The sequence below is a fragment of the Osmia lignaria genome, chromosome 16 (genome assembly GCF_051020975.1).
Source record: "Osmia lignaria lignaria isolate PbOS001 chromosome 16, iyOsmLign1, whole genome shotgun sequence".
NCBI lineage: Eukaryota > Metazoa > Arthropoda > Insecta > Hymenoptera > Megachilidae > Osmia > Osmia lignaria.
This window is the reverse complement of record NC_135047.1, coordinates 783,321-800,128: the sequence shown is the minus strand read 5'-3', so window position 1 is coordinate 800,128 and position 16,808 is coordinate 783,321. Positions and strand designations below refer to the sequence as shown.

Below are 16,808 nucleotides of genomic sequence, written 5' to 3'. Positions count from 1 at the left end.
CAACCTCGTTACGGTGCGGCTCGCTAAAGTAGGTCGCATGAAAATAGCGAGGACGTTTAAAAGCACCTCACCGTACGATTTAACGTCAATGGGCCACTTCTCGTTCCCCTCTTTTTCTCTTTCTCCGAGACTGCATCTCCTTTTTCTTCGTCTACCAACCCAGCCAGCCTCGCGTACTTTTCCTTTTGCTAGCTGACTTGCGACATTTAAGCAAGGAACCCAGTACGACGCGAGCGTAGCCGTGTGACGAGCTCTTGGGGAAAAATCTTTGCCCGCTTTGGATGCTTGCGCGTTTCTGCTTTGTGCCTACAATTTTTTTCCTTTTTTCTCTTCTTTCGACAGAGATTCCTTCTCGACAGACTGTCACCTTCTACGTTGCACAGTTTCACGCCTCGAATTTCCAAGACCTTTTTGTAATTTCATTTATTTTTTTATCTTTTCGCCTCTCGATCGATGCAGTAATATAATAATAAAATTCTCTACATTTATTGATAAGCTTGCGGGAATGACACTAATCGGTCTTCGACAGAGAGCTCGTACTAATAAAGACGTTGACGCAGCGTGAAAAAGAAAGCAAGATAATAATCGATGCAGTCCGTCTTTTATCCTCGACCTTCGAAAGAAAGAGAGAGCGAGAGTATAAAATACCGAAGAAGCCGATCACCATCCATTATTAACACTCTATGAGCACGTACGCGGTATTTCGCCGACGATGAGGGTATATAAATGACTTCCACCCCCAAAACTTACTCCTCGACTATAGACACGCTAGATAACCTTCGATCGTGGCCCGACCTCAATCGAACTTCATCCCCTACGAGGTTGAATTTCTCGTAGGTGCCGTTTACTACGACAATGAAGACACCACCAACCCTTTCCTAAATGGTGTCATCTTAGAAAATTTCATTCTATTACGATTGAAATTTCTTTCCTCGGAAAAAAATAGGAAATAAAAATTCAAAAGGTGAAGCAGTGGCTCTCGATTACACGGTTGTTTCGCCACTTAAATTATGAGCGAGCCGCATTGAACCGGCGTCGATAAACCGTCGTTGTTGAATTAATAACTGGTCCTAATTGAATTAATAATCCGCTCGTCCCTCTACGGAAATTGTAATAGCTGCTCGGTGGCTAGCAAAATACGGGGCCAAGCTATACGTACAGTTATCGGTTCCTGTCCAATTATTGGCTTCCCTTCTACCCCTATCGGAATGTTCCATCGAACCACTGGCAAAACGAGTGGTTTTTCCTTTTTTTTTTTTTCAAACAGAAGACGCGGCCTTTCGACGTTGAATACATTTGCTCGTCGCATATTTTGCAGTGAATAGATGTTCACAGTTTTCGTTGGAATTCGAGTCCATAAGTTCGATTTCAGACATCGAGATAAACAAATTATATTTTGGAAAAGCGAGAATTAACATCTATTCTTCGAACAGAGAAACATTTTAAAATATTGTTATTATTATTTTTCCAGAGATTCTTTGTTCTTTGAAAAGAAAAATATATACTTTGAACCGCTGAATAGTTAGCTTGTTTTAATTATTTAAACTTATTAAATTCGTGGTGCCAGTCACGGATACCGTCCACAGCAATTAAAGCACCTCCCCCATCCGAAAAAAAAGGAAGAAGAAATCGAGACAGTTGGAAACTCCAATCGTTTCGTTAGCTTAACACGCGATCTATTCCACGAAACTTCACAGAGAACCGTCTCGTGTCGCGATCAAACAGGAAACTCCCCCGTTCTATCTAACTTTCCCCATGAACGAAAACGTAGGATCGAAGGGACCACGATGTTTACGAATCGGCTCTGGCTGGCGAGCCAACGTCAACAAGAACGATTCTCCGTCGAGCGTGACCTTGTTGACGTCGCGACGAAGCTGACCGCGGTGTTTCGAGCAAAGTTCGCATTTGTCAATTTATTAGCTCATTTGTGAAATTTTCCCGGATATTACGAAATTTATTAGAGAACAATTGAACTAATCGTAATTATAAGTAGAGCTAATATATACAGGGTGATTCTCTCATTAATGTACCCAAAGGAAATGCCACCACAATAGTATTGAATGCACCCCTAAGCCCTTTTATGTCGTCGGTATCTCGACGGTGGTGCATGCTGCAGCTGTATGCGTGAAAATGTGTGTAACGAGAAGGAAACGTTTAAATGCGACTTTCCTTTTTGTTACAAACATTTTCACGGACACAGCTGCAGCATGCACCACCGTCGAGATATCGATGACAGAAAATGATTTGGGCCCATTCATATTGGTGTCGTGACATTTGCTTTGAGTATCACACCGTAGTAATAAGTAAAGGCGGTTAGATTGCAGTTTCCCGGGTAATTGATCTCGACTATTTGATTGGATAAATCAAGGTCGGAGAAGACGATAGGAAGTGTCCCGAGATCGATATCACGTGGCGTTACAAAGTTATGGCCATTTTAAAAAATCACAATTTGGAAAACTAAGGAGAACTAAGCTAAGGTAATTCAAAGGCTAGCTTAGGGTTGGGTTAGGTTATTTTTTGGATTCGAAATTATCGGAAAATTTTTGAAAAATTGTGATTTTTTAAAATGGCCCTAACTTTGTAACGCCACGTGATATCGATCTCGGGACACTTCCTATCGTCTTCTTCGACCTTGATTTATCCCATAAAATAATCGAGATCAATTACCCAGGAAACTGCAATCCAACCGTAAAGGCAAGCATGGAAAAACGACTAACAATAAGATGAAACTCACCGCTTCTTCCGGTAGGCGTCGGAGCGGACGTTGATCTGCCAGTTGGTTCCGGAATCGGGAATATGAGATCGCAGCATTCCCTTTCAGGGAACTCGCTGGCTCGAGTGCACCTGCAGCAACACGACAACACGACGATCGCTGCCGCAACACTCGCGAACAGCGTCGATCGCGCCAGCAGCGTCCCGACGACACGTGACATGACTCTACCCATCAGATCATGGTACAACATGGGTCCTCTATCTTTCAGCGTGTTCGTAAAACGATCCTCTTGGAAACTTTCGAGGGCCAACGATCGAGATGTAGGTGTCGAACGACGACGACGACGATGAATCCCGCGGCGTCCGCGCGACATCCTCTCGTCGTCCGTCTCATCGTGCCCCGTTTCCTCCACCTTCGATACGATCCAAATCGCGCCAACGCTCGTCGTATCCAGACCGGAAACGCCGCGCCGGTTCACACTTCGTTATCCTTTTCCGTCAGTTCAACGATCAACTTTTTCACACTTCTTGTAGAAATTTGCCGAGAAAAAAATGACTCACGCACACACCGATTTCGACGGAAACATTTGAATCTATCCTATCCTATTCTATTATATATTATAATTGATGGAAGAGGATCGCGATTCTCTGGATGGATCACACGTGCGCGTCACAGACGATCGAGATCATCTCTGGATCGTTATCCAGAAGCTGATTCAACTTGTAAACCTGTTTGCTACAAGTTTGACCCTCGATTGACTATTTTTCGAAACACACGCGCGGAAAAACACGAAACACGTTTAACACGAACGAAGAGATGTACACTCGAACGCGACTCGGTTTAGTGTTATTTTTAATGTGTGTTTCGTGTGCGTGTACGTGTTCGTGTTTAAGTGTTGGCGGAGAAAAGGACGTGGCAAAGGGTGTCGCGAAACACTCGATCCTCGTGTCACTTGGCGCGCGCGTACTCGTTACTACCGAGCGTACTTCCGAGACCGCGTCGCGTCGCCACGACGTTCCGACGCCCAATGACGATCGCACCGTGTACGACCGATAGCCGCGCGGTCTAACCCTCCCCCCACTCTCCTCCTTTCTACCTGCTTTTCCTGCCCCTTCCACCAAACTTACATGCGATAGTTCCTGCGCGAAAGTGTGCGCGTTCTGCGCGTTCTCCGCGTTCTCCGCGGAGTTCTGAAACCTCCGACGATGAGAGACCAGTAATATCTCTATAGATGTTACGTGTCCTTGCACGTGATACCCTCTACGTGTGCTAGGATAAGTAGACGATGTTCAAGGGATGCTCCTACACGCAACTTTAGTGGCATTTGTTCTGAAGGAAAATTTAAATAATGGAACAGTGCATCTGATTATTGACATACGATGAAATATTAGCATTTTATGCGACACCCTATATATACATTCAGCTATAAAAATGATATTGGCGTGTAGTTGTAACACAATTCGAGAGAACGTGGAAACGACAATGTCCGAGTGTATCCGAGGGATTCCGAGGGGAGGAAAACCACCCCGTAGCTAGGGGTGACCAGGTGGATGGGCGAACGGGCCACCAACGATCCTCCTCCCTCGTCCCTCGTACGCGTCGTTCCTGACCTCGTTTCGGTTGGTTTGTCCAGGTCGGTTACGCGGAAATGCCCGCTGGCTCCCGTGCTGCTCACCCCTGAAAACTGTCTTACGATTACATAGTCTTAAGTATTATTATCCCTTAAGCGTCGTTATCAGACCAGCTGGTTCCAGTTAAATATTCCCCGACAGCTTGACAAGATGTAATGAAAAGTTTATTTCAAAATGTACAAACCACTTGAAGGTTTAAAGAGGATTTCAGTTTTTTCGTTTGAAAAATTTGCAAAGTGAACTCGCTCGAGGTAAACTTGAACCGTAGGAAATTTTAAAGACCACTCTAACTCGGGAAGCAATCTATGGAAGGGTCTGAAATTTTAATCGTTCATCAAGCAACCTACGTTGGACCAGTCGTGAAAATTTCACTGCTTCAACATCGTACCACCTTGCGGACGCGATCTTAATAAACGATAGAGTATTAAGTGTCGTAAGTCGTAAGTGATGGGATTCTCGCTGCGAGTAGTGAATAAATTTAATAAATTCCTTGTTCGCTAATAGAAACTTGTACAGATTACAACAAACGGTGCAGAAAGGATCATTCTGGTTGGTAGAGTAATGAATATTATCGTTCGTGATTCGAACATTATCAATTAGAAAGGGTGATTACCAGAATTCACGGACGTCAACGATCGAGATGCGCCGCATAATGCAATGGCAAACAATATTATTAATTCCCATCGTGACGTACCGAAAATCCGATATTCCGTTAGTGGTCGGCGAAAAACGCGCCCGACCACCCCAACAATCCGCATAATCGCGACTCGATTGGCCGTGTTAAATAGAACCAACCTAATATTGACGTGTAATATTAATCGAGTTTTATGTCGACATCGGGGGTAATTGTTTTAACGCGTCGACTGTCACCGTTGGGGAGGGGGTGTGTCGTTGATCGGCGCTTGGAATTTAATACGTATATCATTAATTCAATAACTGAGAAAAATGAGAAATTCGCAACGACGAGAGGGTGACAAGAATTAAACGATTACGGATGAAACATTATAAGACAGTGTCTAGTTTTCCTGTAAAATCAAAATACTGCGAGTTCGACTGTTTTACTGATAAAGCTAAATCGTTCGTCGCGCCGCGTCGCGTCGAGTCGGTCGGGCTGACCGAAGCTAGTAGAATAAGCACGCCACTACGCTGGCCAGACAGAGTAGTGTACTCTGCGGCAGTAGAAGTTGAGTTAGAATGGTCGAACAAGCAACGTTGGTTGTTGGAGAGTTTGTGTCAGCACTTATGCGAATAATCAAACCGTGCCTGTTCCTACAAGCTCGGGTATGAATGATTCGTCGACGATATAAAGAAAAGCTTATTCTGCGTTAATTACCGTGTAATTCGGACAAAACGAAAGAAAAGCTTTAGATTCTCGTTCTTTCTCAATGTTAGCTAATTAGTCGCAGGAACAATTTCTTTCGATTGTTCTTCAATTTCTTTCAATTGCGCAAACTAAAGATGAATTTTATATTAAAATTCAGACTCGAAGACGTTTAAACACTTTGTTCCGAAGATATACAATGCGTAGGAATCTTAATTTGGAAATCGTCGCGGCGTATCGATTTTATTAACCGGCCCATCATCTCCTCGAAAACGTCGTTGAAGAACGATTTTATAAGTTATAACTCGCGAATTGACTTGCGAGCGAAAAATGATGTAACTAGGACGCTCGTAAATTTCTACCTAATAAATTTCCTATGCAAATAACTTTCTTCCATTTTTACAATCAAAAATAGGGATAATGTTTCGTATAAAAGAAAATCCATTGTCTTATTGTTAGTTGTTTCTTTGGACATCTAACGCGCGGACGAACTATCCATGTAATTTAAACGCGATGTCTTTCGTTGGAATACGAAATAGTTGCGTGCCAACGGAACACTATCATCCACGTACGTCGATATCACGCGAAGATACCTTGATGGCGAAATCGCGATCCAACCAGCACAGTGGCACGATCAAATTACGAGCGACAAAGTAGCCTCTCCTCAGATCAAATCGCTAATTTATATCTCTGCTTTCCAATGGAAAACTCGAATCCTTTGTACAAACACACAAAAGGCAAAGCTCCGGATAAAAAAGATAAAAATAAAAAAAAGAACACGGAGAGAAGAAAAGTGAAATAGAGTTTCATGAATCAGTGTCGAGGCATTGACACATAAGGGTAGCTGCATTAGGAATCGGGTTTAAACGAGCCGTAATATATTCAGCGGTGTACCGCTGTATCTACCGCTGTATCGGGCGTCGAAAGCGCGGGGAGAAACGGATGCATAGAGAACTCGACGATAGTCAACGTCGGTCTGCGGTTACGGTGAGTAGAAGTGACAGCCAGTAGCTGCATAATGACTCGACTGCAGCCGTTCAATGCGGTGCGCAAGCTCGGCTACGTTGTTTCGTCGCGTTGGCTACAAGAGAGAGAATCCAACTGCCACCCCTCAACAACCGAACCAACGATTCTCTCCCCTATACCTTTTGCAACCATGTTACCGGCACACCGACTCGTCTTTCACGCGCTGGCACGCGATTCTCACGGTTTCTTTCGAATCCGTAATTTCAGCCGGCGGCAATAACTCCTTCGTCGATGTAGAACCCGTAATTTCCAGCTGCTTGCTACCCTGTACGCCTGTTAATTTCGCCCCACGTTGCGCCGCAGCCCTGCATCTAGAACACTCGATTTCGTATGCGTCCTGACACATATTTTTACTTCCATAAATAAACACCTCCTGTGTAGATAAATAAGAAAATAATTTTAAAAACACATCAATATTCATTATTTTGTAAAAATTCAAAAGATTGTTTTAAAAAAAGAGACGCAAATAACACATTGTTTTAAGATTTACCTCAGTCACATATTTTACGATTTACGATGACAGACTAGTTTTTCAGACAATCGTTTCGTTCTAACTGATATGTTGAGTTTTTTGGAATGAAGGGAGGACTGGTGATCACAGGGCTGAAATATGAAATAACATCAAGTACCAGAGCGTTATAAGTAAAACATATTAATCATATGCAAATATAAATGGTGTTTTACATGGTACAACTACCAAATAAACGGTACAATATGAGGATGACCGTTGCGCGAAAAAGCGAGTAAACATTCATCGTACTTCCGGTATTCATGCGCTTAAGGAACCCTCCGAAATTCATCGAAATTACACGCGTCTCGGTTATTTAGAAAAAAACAAAAAAAAATACACGCTATAGAGAACAAATAACTATAAATGTACATATGCCAGCATAAAATTTCCTTCAACATCAAACACATTTTTTTATCACGGTTAATTTTAAACATCGACAAATTTGTCGTGATCGCAATTTGCAAAAGAAAAATATTTATTACGCCAATCGCAAACTTTTAAAAAGAGTATTCCTTAAACGCTACACACTTTTATTTGTATTTTTCACCTTTCGATTAAAATGAATTGCCGAGCGTGTTAGTTTCCTGTCGGCTAACCCGAGAGCACCAAACGAATTGTACTTGATTCAATTAAAAAAACAAGAGAAATACTTATAAAATACACGAATTTGAAAGAAACACGCGCGTCAAGTGTTAATTCAACGCACGTAAAATTACACACGTATTTAACCTTTACGCCCACATACCACGTGTAATAAGTATCCTTCGCGACACTAAAAGCACTGCCAGTAATCATAATTTGATCATTCAAAATTTGTTCTTGTTTCTTTAACGATATATGTATGTATAAAAGGTAGGGCAAAAGTTTCGATCGTCCACTGTGTGAACAGTGATACATAAAAAATTATTCAGATTTTTTTCCCTCTAAAATTGACATTTCTCAAGAATAATCGAAGTAATTCATTAGACAGCGTAAAGGTTAAATTATACAAGCACAAAGTCCATTCGTTCATCCATCCGTCCGTTTGCAAGCGCATGAAGACAGGTCGGACCCAGGTAATTTAAAATTTGTATTCTTTGTAGTAGCATGCACTTTTAACTGGGTGCACGCTCGATCACAATATATGTATGCTCAATGTGTACGTGTTACATGTGTCTGTATGTGTAAGTGTGTAAATGTGTATCTCTGTATAATGTGTGCCTGCACATATATAGATATATAGGTACATACATAGATCGTTCTAAGATCGCGCATGCCTCGGCGCATACATCTATATATATGCACCGTAATAATATATATATAATATATATTTATATATATATATATATATAATATATTCTTTTTTTGTTCATTTTCTTTCGATTTCATACTTATGACAATAATAGTTATACTTTACATGCAAAAACAAAAGTTTTATCACAGTGGGACAGCATACATTCGTTTAATAATAACGCTATATCCATGTATCGATAATTTCTTTTTTTTGTCATTTCTTCAACACCCCGTTCAGAACATGTCGTGTCCCAACCCCTGCCCCCCACCCTCAACCCCCAAGCTCCTCCGTCAACTCTTGCACTGAACGTTCAATAATGATCGGCTATTATCGCCTTCGCAGAAAATCACTCATTAACACATGTTTTACATTCGCACGCGAATGATATTCTCGCTGATATACATTTGCATCAATAGCATGTTCTTTGAAAAAACTACAAGAGAACAGAAAGGAAATATTGGCAAGGATCCAAATGGACGTACACGAATCTGTCGGTTGCGGCGGTCGAACCCGATTTTAAGACATTTTCATACGCAGTCGCAATCGTTTTTAATATTTTTAATAGTTGAAAGATTCGATACGAATCAATACTGAAATTTTTCTCGACACAATTTATAGTTGACAATTGTTTCGTATAGAATGAATTATTATAGTAATTATTACCATTACAATATTATTACTAATAATTATTATCAGTAATTATCATGAATCGTTTTACGAATTACTGTAAATTGGAGGATTTTATACGGTTCATTATCAAAACGTTTGTCAGCATAATGCAGAGCTAGCTTAGAATACGTGTGCTAGGATACGACACTAATTATGAAATAATCACTATTAGTAATTATGAGCCGTTCCAGAAATCACATTAAAATGAGAAATTCGATATGATTTATTATCGAACCGCTGATTGAAAGCGTCTTAAAATCGTGTTCCCGCGTAACGTGTTCTTCAAAGATAGATTTTCAAAATATCCTCTCCCGAAATACATTCTCTCGTACACATACACACGTACTCTTGTCACGATGATCTCTGCCACTTTCGTCGGCAAAGGATCGTCAAGAGTTACTTTGTTACAATTAATTATTAATTCGTTATACCTAGGGTAACAATATATTGGTCTACGGCGCCACCGTTTTTCCCATTCTATTAGTTTCTATTTCCTATTGGCTGTTCTCTTCTCTTCTCTACTAATTATTATATGTAATAATCGTTAGTTAGCATTGACAAAAAGAGGAATCGACCCATGTTTCATCAGTTTTGGAATTCAAAAGGACGTATTTCGTCGTCGTTAATCTCACATTCTCTCATTCTCTCTTTTACAAAAAAACAGCTCGCGTTTTGCTTAAATGTTTCATTTAGTAACTGGAACCTGAGTTTCTCGCCCGTAGCTAAAACGCCGTTTAATATTGCTGCCAATATTTATAAAAAACGTGTCCACAAAAAGCGTCCACTCCCAAAAAACACTGCATCCCTTTTTCTCTCTGACCGGTAATAATCGGACTCTTTTTTTAAATGCGATCGTTGTGGTGCATCAAGTTCCTCGAAAAAGTCTCGTCGAAATTACGAGAATCTTTATTTATCATTACGATTAATTAATTGATTAATTAATTATTATTATACGATTGCAATTACGGTTACGATAGCGTTATCGATACGATTTCAATATCAATGATTCGCAAAATATTTTTTTTCTTGCTGCAAGGCTCCTTCATTTTTCTTTTCTTTTTTAATGGCGAGCATACCGGAATATCTTGTTAGATTAATTGATCCTTATCTCTCGTGTTTTTTTTCCATCTTTCTTTATCTCCTGTCGTCACAGATAGCGCAGACATGAATCACCTCGACGGATCAACCCTATCGTACCGTACGAATTTCGTCCTTTCTCTTTTTTCTTTTTTTTTTTTCTTGTATTTGATCTCGTTCACCTTGCATGAGGGATTGGTAAACTTCCTTATAAGGAGACAAATATTGAATATTTTTAAACACTGCGAACCAAAAGATAATAGGTACACCAAATTTGTTGAAAATAAACTTATTAGCTAAAAGAATTTTGTATTATTATACTTTAGCGTAGTTAGCGGGCCAAAATTGGTTCGCAGTTTACCAACCCCTAATTTAAAGACACACACACAGACACACAATCGCTCACTCTCTTTGTTCCACGTTTCATTCTTGCTTTAATCTCACATACTGCACCTCTTTTTAACTTGTACAAAAGCTAAGGCAACTATTACGCGTTATCTCGTTCTCTGTCTAACCCTTTTCACCCCAATTAGAATTGTTTCTCTTTATCTCTTCGTTTGCTGTTCGCCGATACTTGGATCCATCGAGCACCCATCGAGTCGCGCAAAATATCTGAATCCCGTCGTGTCTGATCGAATCTCGAATGAAGATTCTCTTTTTTGGAAGAAACCGATTCCCGACGAGACACAGCAGTCGGCATGTTTACACGAGTTTGAAATAAAAGAACATGGAAACGATCGTTCAGCAAATCGTTCGTTAAGAAATGTCATCATCTTAAATCCACGTTAAATTCCGAATCGTTCTATTTCTCCATTCCTTCTTATGATTCTTCTTTTTGTTTTGTACAAAACAACTATTGGAGCTCGAATATACATATACGTCGTGATGCGACACGTTTTATATCGTACAAGAACGTTGCATTCTCTTTTATTATGCCACAAAATCTCAACGAAGACTAGCGTGCACCCCCCGCCCCCTTTTCTGAATAAAACAGAGAAAATTTCTCACGTGGGACTTTTAATTATTTCCCGAAACTGTACGAACGTTAACAATTCAAGTCCAAGAAACCAGTTTCTACGATAGCTTCGCACTCTACAACTACTTCTCCAAGTATTTCTTCAACTGAATTAATTTTGAATAATTGCAATTATAAGATTTCATCGAGTCTTGATTCACTTTGAACTATTCGCTCTCAGACGAATAGCATGTACTGCTCTTCAGTCGTTTGTTAAATTTTTTTCAATCGTAGAAACACGATCGGCGATGTTTTTATATGCATCTGAGACTTACATCGCGATGTTCAAGATATATAATTAATATATGTATTTGCATACAACATACGCCACGTATGTATTATAAATAATCAATTAAAGGTTTGCTTTCAAAGTAAGTAAAAATATATAGATATATAATATATACAATACATATATGCTCATATATATATATTTTTTTTTCGATTTCCGTTCATTTTCTCTCCGTACTCCCTCGTCATCGCTTATATTTCTTTCGCCGCCAACGAAATGTATCGCGTTTATCTTCTAAGACTGTTTTTGTGTTTCGTGTTTCATGTTTCGTGCATGCGAGCACGCTGATTTATGTGTACATTATATGCACGTGTTTGATTGTGTATATTGCGTGTCCCGTTGTTTTTTTTTTCTTGTGTACCCTTTACTTTTCGTGTTTCAAAAAAAAAAGAAAGAAGAACGACAAGACAGAGAGTGTGTCTAGAAATTTGAAGACAACGGTAGATGTCTTATTGTGTTATATAGGTTGTATGATTATAATGATGGTACTGCCAGATAGCAGATGATTCTTTGTGCAAAAATGAATGGAAAATATAGAATGACATTTTCTTGTACTAGCCTTTGTTTCTGAGATAATTAATTTTGAAAGTTCTTTAATACATTTTGTCAGGTGGAGTTGAAGGTTTGTACGTAGGAAAGGGTTGATACTTAATTTAACAAGTGCCTAATGTTTAATCATTTAAAATCAAGCTTAATGACTTTTCTGATTATTCGAAAAACTGTTTCGATTAGTATTTATTATCATTAGGAAAATTATTTCACAGGTATTCAACCATAAGGATGTTAATCGTGATACATAATTAAAACGAGATTATACTTCAGACATTGCGTCTATTTATTAGCTTAATTTTAATTATTAGAAAACCAATATGAATGGAGATATTTATCCATAAAATAGCAAGTCGTTTTCCAATCAAATACACGCGTACATTATCGTTCGTAAGTATTTGAAAAGTGTTCTCATGTCTAAGAAAATTTCATTCTTCGTCCATCAACATTACAGTTACTCGCTAAAATATAGGAATAAGGTAAAAATGGTACTTGTAAATAATTTATATGTATCTAAAAGATGCCAATCAAATCAGCAAAAAACTTTTGACAAAATACTCGCACACGTGTTAAAATGATAGTAAAATAAAAATAATTGTCAATTATTTTTAAATACGATAGTAAAATAAGCTTCATAATAAATCAATAATCAACTGCTTTTGATAAACTTTTGCCAAATTTTTCAAGAATCACTTGCAACTTTCTAATTTGCAACCGTATACTTACGAACGCTAGTGTACTCAACTCAATTTTGTTAAATCAATGATCTCCAAAACGAAGTTCACTTTACATTTCCAAATCATTTCTGCACAACCCAATTACTCTCTGTCTAATTGCACCATCGTAGCAAGCACGGCCTGTGTCACCGACATTGTCGTATTTCAAACTCCTGTCCCAAATTATTTTCTCCGATCTACAGATATTGCCACCAAATTTTTAGACAACTATCTCGTACTCGTCGCTTAACAGTAGTTTAATGCGTGGTAAAACGCGTGAAAAAAAAAAAAATTCACGCACTTCAATCGTCATCGAATCGCCCGTTTCCGGATAACACGTTTCACATTTATTATTCGCGCCGAGTCGCTCCTAGTTCGCCTTCTTTATCATTCTAACGATGTGCCTGAAATTCTAACGACGTCTTTAATTACACGCTCGATGGATTTTAACAACGCTCGTTCTTTTCCATTCGAGCGACTATTATTTTTCTCTTTTTCTGTTGTGAATCGTGAACGAAGCCGGAAATATAAATCAATAATTCGAAAACGAAGAATGCGAAACACGAAATGATCGTACCCTTCGAAAAGCAATTAACCCGATAAAACAACATTCATTTCTTGAATTTCTTCATTAAAAAGGAACGCGCGATTCGATGACGCGATCATTAATGATCGATTACTGCACCTGCGCGCGATTGGACGATCACAAATACAAGCCTATCGGCGCCAGGGCACTTGAATTGTTTTTCTCTCGTATAAAAAACTTAAGCTACCTATAAACCTACGGTAATTCGAAACCTTTAGGATGAGCAACGAGCCTATTCCTTTTTTTTTTTTCGTTTCTGTGTATGTTTGCTTTTCTTTCTTCTTTCTTTTTAAACATACCAATCTCTCGTTTACATATGTTTTCCCTCCGTGTCTCGAAGTTCGTCATCCTGTACTACACTGAACGAATAGAATAGAAAAGAAAATAAAGAGAAAAAAAAACAACCACCATCGTTGCTCTGAAACGCTCGAGATCGTTCCTCGCTTCTTCATATCGATTTACATTTCGTTTCTTCTGACTATATTGGTAAACGAGAATCACGGTGAACGTGGATGATCGAAAGGAACATCCGGTTCCGATCGAAGTGACCGCTAACGATCGAAGATGAATCACTTGGACGGTGTACTCGATACTCTTTTGTGATTACGGACCGCACTGTAATGCGCAAAATTTCTCCAGTTCCCGTCAATTGAAAGCAAGGGATTCAGAGATGTTTCTTCCTGCCACCAGTCTCGCCGAATGATTCTTGTTAGATTTCTGAGATCATTCAAAAGCAGCACGAACATCGATATCAAAAGCGAGAAAGATCCCTCGATCTACCCCGAGATTGCAAATTTTCTGTAACGAATTTTCGTCTGTTAAGCGGGGAAAAAATAAAACATAATTAACTCGTCGTATGAAAGCCCGTGATTAGGTTTCATACGACGAATCAACTCGCGTATCGGTTACCACTGTCGAGTTAACTCGTCGTGTAATTATTCACATACGGATAACATATGGCAAGTTAACGCGGCGTGTAATAATTCACATAGGTTGCGTACGACGAGTGAACTCTTCGCTAGAATTGCTTCGCGCATGACAAGTTAACACGTTGGCAACTATTTTTCATCAAAACTTACAAACCACTTTGCAATCATTTTTGCTACGAAACAGCTCGTATCTCTTCATCTATAGATCCCAATTATTGTTCAACTTCTACTTCGTGGATCAACGTGTTAACAAGCCTCATCGATCAGATCGATACACGGAAGTTTTCTCAATATTCAATGTAAAACGAGAATACTGATAACACGCAGACAAATTTCACAACGTCTCGAGGTAAATAATGCGTCGCATCGTAAGAAAGGAGAAGAGCAGCTGATAATTCCGAACACGTTATAAAAAGTACCGTTCTCGAACGAACAATAAGAAAAATATACGAATAATAAAATCACGAATGGCATTTGCACATATCAGTCGCGGGACAATGCTATCGTCGACACGAATGCCTGTTTATCATTCGACGATCACACGCACGCATCGTAATTAAGTCCTACAGGAAAGTATAAGAAGAAGAAGAAGAAAAGTAAATCATAAAAAAAAGCGACTGGAAATTACTAGACACGATATATCTGTATATATATATTATATATAATATACCTCCTTTCTCGGCAATCCGAAATCACAGATAATACGTTTTTTTTTTAACTTCGCGTGAAATCATCTCCGCGTGCAAGCATCAAAATGCACGCAACCTGCACAGAGGTCTGGCGTGCAGCACATGAAATTTAACGTATAAAAAAAAACACACGAACTCCCGCGCGCATCCGTATAAAATTTCGTTGTGATGAATGTCGAAATGCGGCGGGGACTTTTCAATCGAATACCGAGCGGAAGTAGAGTCGTTTTTATATTTCTTCGTCGTCCAACGGCGGCGACCGCTGCTACCACTTTCTTCATTTCGTGGATTTCATTGTATAATCGCTAGAAAAAAAAAACGTCTCTCGTCGGCATCGTGCCACGGATGCATCTAATTATACTCTAATATCACCGTCGAAGATTACTTACTTCGTCGATCGCATTCGCGACGTAAAACCATATGTCAGCGCATCGAAGTATCTTCGCAAAAGAGAATATCGAAGAAGTCAGAAGTACAGTGGTCTACAAAATTCATTCAATCCGTGTTTTCATTTTCTTTTTACGAAGGAACAGACGATGGGATTACTATTTATGATGTTGATTACTTTAACTACCCTGATTACCAATTGAAACGATGAGTAGTTTAAACGAAGTCAGATTTACGTTCTTTCGTTCTGTTCTGTAGGTATTTTTCTTTTTTTTTTTTTATCCGTCGTCGTATTGCCTGTTAAAGACTAGATATATGCCTCTGTGATTCTGACGTGTTCGATAGAGTTAAACACATTCGAAGATGCGTCGCACCTCGCTAATTTCTTTCTCTGTCGCGCGTACCCACGGAGGAATTTTAAACCGACAGCGACCACAGGTACCGATCTTTCTTGTTCACACACGCGTACCAAAGGGAATTTTCGAGACGATCGTCGAGAAGGTTTTATCCAAAGACGAACGCCCGCAAGACCCTGAGAAACTAATTGTAAAACTTACGACGTAGCGTGTCATTATGGTCCTGTCGAGTGAAACGTAATCGTTATTTTCTTCTTTTTATTGCGCCATGGCAATGTACGCGCACTGTACCATCGTCTTATAAACTATGCAGTTTCTGAGGATTACTACCGCTACCACTTATCAACGTTTATCCGCTGTATCGTCAATACCACCGTATTTCGTTTAAGGAAACGGTGTTCACCTCTTAGTTAGAATAAAAAAAAAAAAAGAAAAAGAAAGAAAACGGAACGATCAATTATCGCGTGTTTCTTGAGACAAAGACACCATCGTACCGATCGGGAAAAAAAACGAACGAGATCGTTTCTTTTTTATCCTGGAAAACTCGCGTGTGCGCACACGTGAATACGCGTACGTAACAACATTTGTGTAAGTCGGTCAGCTACGTTAATCGCAACACAAGTATTACGTGTGCGGCATAAAGTGTTGATTCTCGAGTGGACGCGTCAGCTGTAGTTGGTTCTGTGTGTGCATCTGCATCTGCAACTGCATCTGTTGAGCTTGTAACTGCGCCAACGCAGCGGGTGAAGCAAACGCCGGATAAGCTAGTGTCGTGTTCAGGCACTCGTTGTGTTCTTCCAAAGAGTTCTGAGCATAATGTAGCACCAAGTGTTTCAAACTCTTGTGAATGTTATACGGCTCGGCGAAACCGAAGCCGCGTTCAGTACCGTATATTATGCAATGATTCACCGTACCGTTACACCTGTAACAAAAATAAACAGACGGTATTGTTTTGTGTCCTTAAGGCATTTGTCGAAAAATAATAGGCGTATAGAAAAGTAATCGATAAGTTCCATATTCGGCATTGAGAGAACTGGTGTAAACTCGATTGTAAGAAAGGTCAGTATTCAT

General features: G+C 39.6%; 2 protein-coding genes across 8 annotated transcripts in view; both read right to left on the bottom strand.

Moving 5' to 3' along the window:
- Positions 1-3,962, bottom strand: part of Gfrl (Glial cell line-derived neurotrophic family receptor-like) — a 263,362-nt gene extending 259,400 nt beyond the window's left edge. The window contains exon 1 of one of the 3 annotated variants that reach the window (XM_034316842.2): positions 2,735-3,962. In XM_034316842.2, the coding sequence (XP_034172733.2) occupies positions 2,735-3,086 (352 nt within the window). In that variant the 5' untranslated portion in view covers positions 3,087-3,962. The remainder of the gene's footprint in view (positions 1-2,734) is intronic. The other 2 variants (XM_034316843.2, XM_034316844.2) reach the window with 2 other exon arrangements.
- Positions 3,963-10,357: 6,395 nt separating this feature from the next.
- Pi3K21B (phosphatidylinositol 3-kinase regulatory subunit alpha) overlaps positions 10,358-16,808 on the bottom strand; it is a 35,569-nt gene continuing 29,118 nt past the window's right edge. For all 5 annotated transcript variants that reach the window (XM_034316838.2, XM_034316837.2, XM_034316840.2 and 2 more), the window contains one exon: positions 10,358-16,659. In XM_034316838.2, coding sequence (XP_034172729.1) covers positions 16,362-16,659 — 298 coding nt within the window. In that variant the 3' untranslated portion in view covers positions 10,358-16,361. The remainder of the gene's footprint in view (positions 16,660-16,808) is intronic.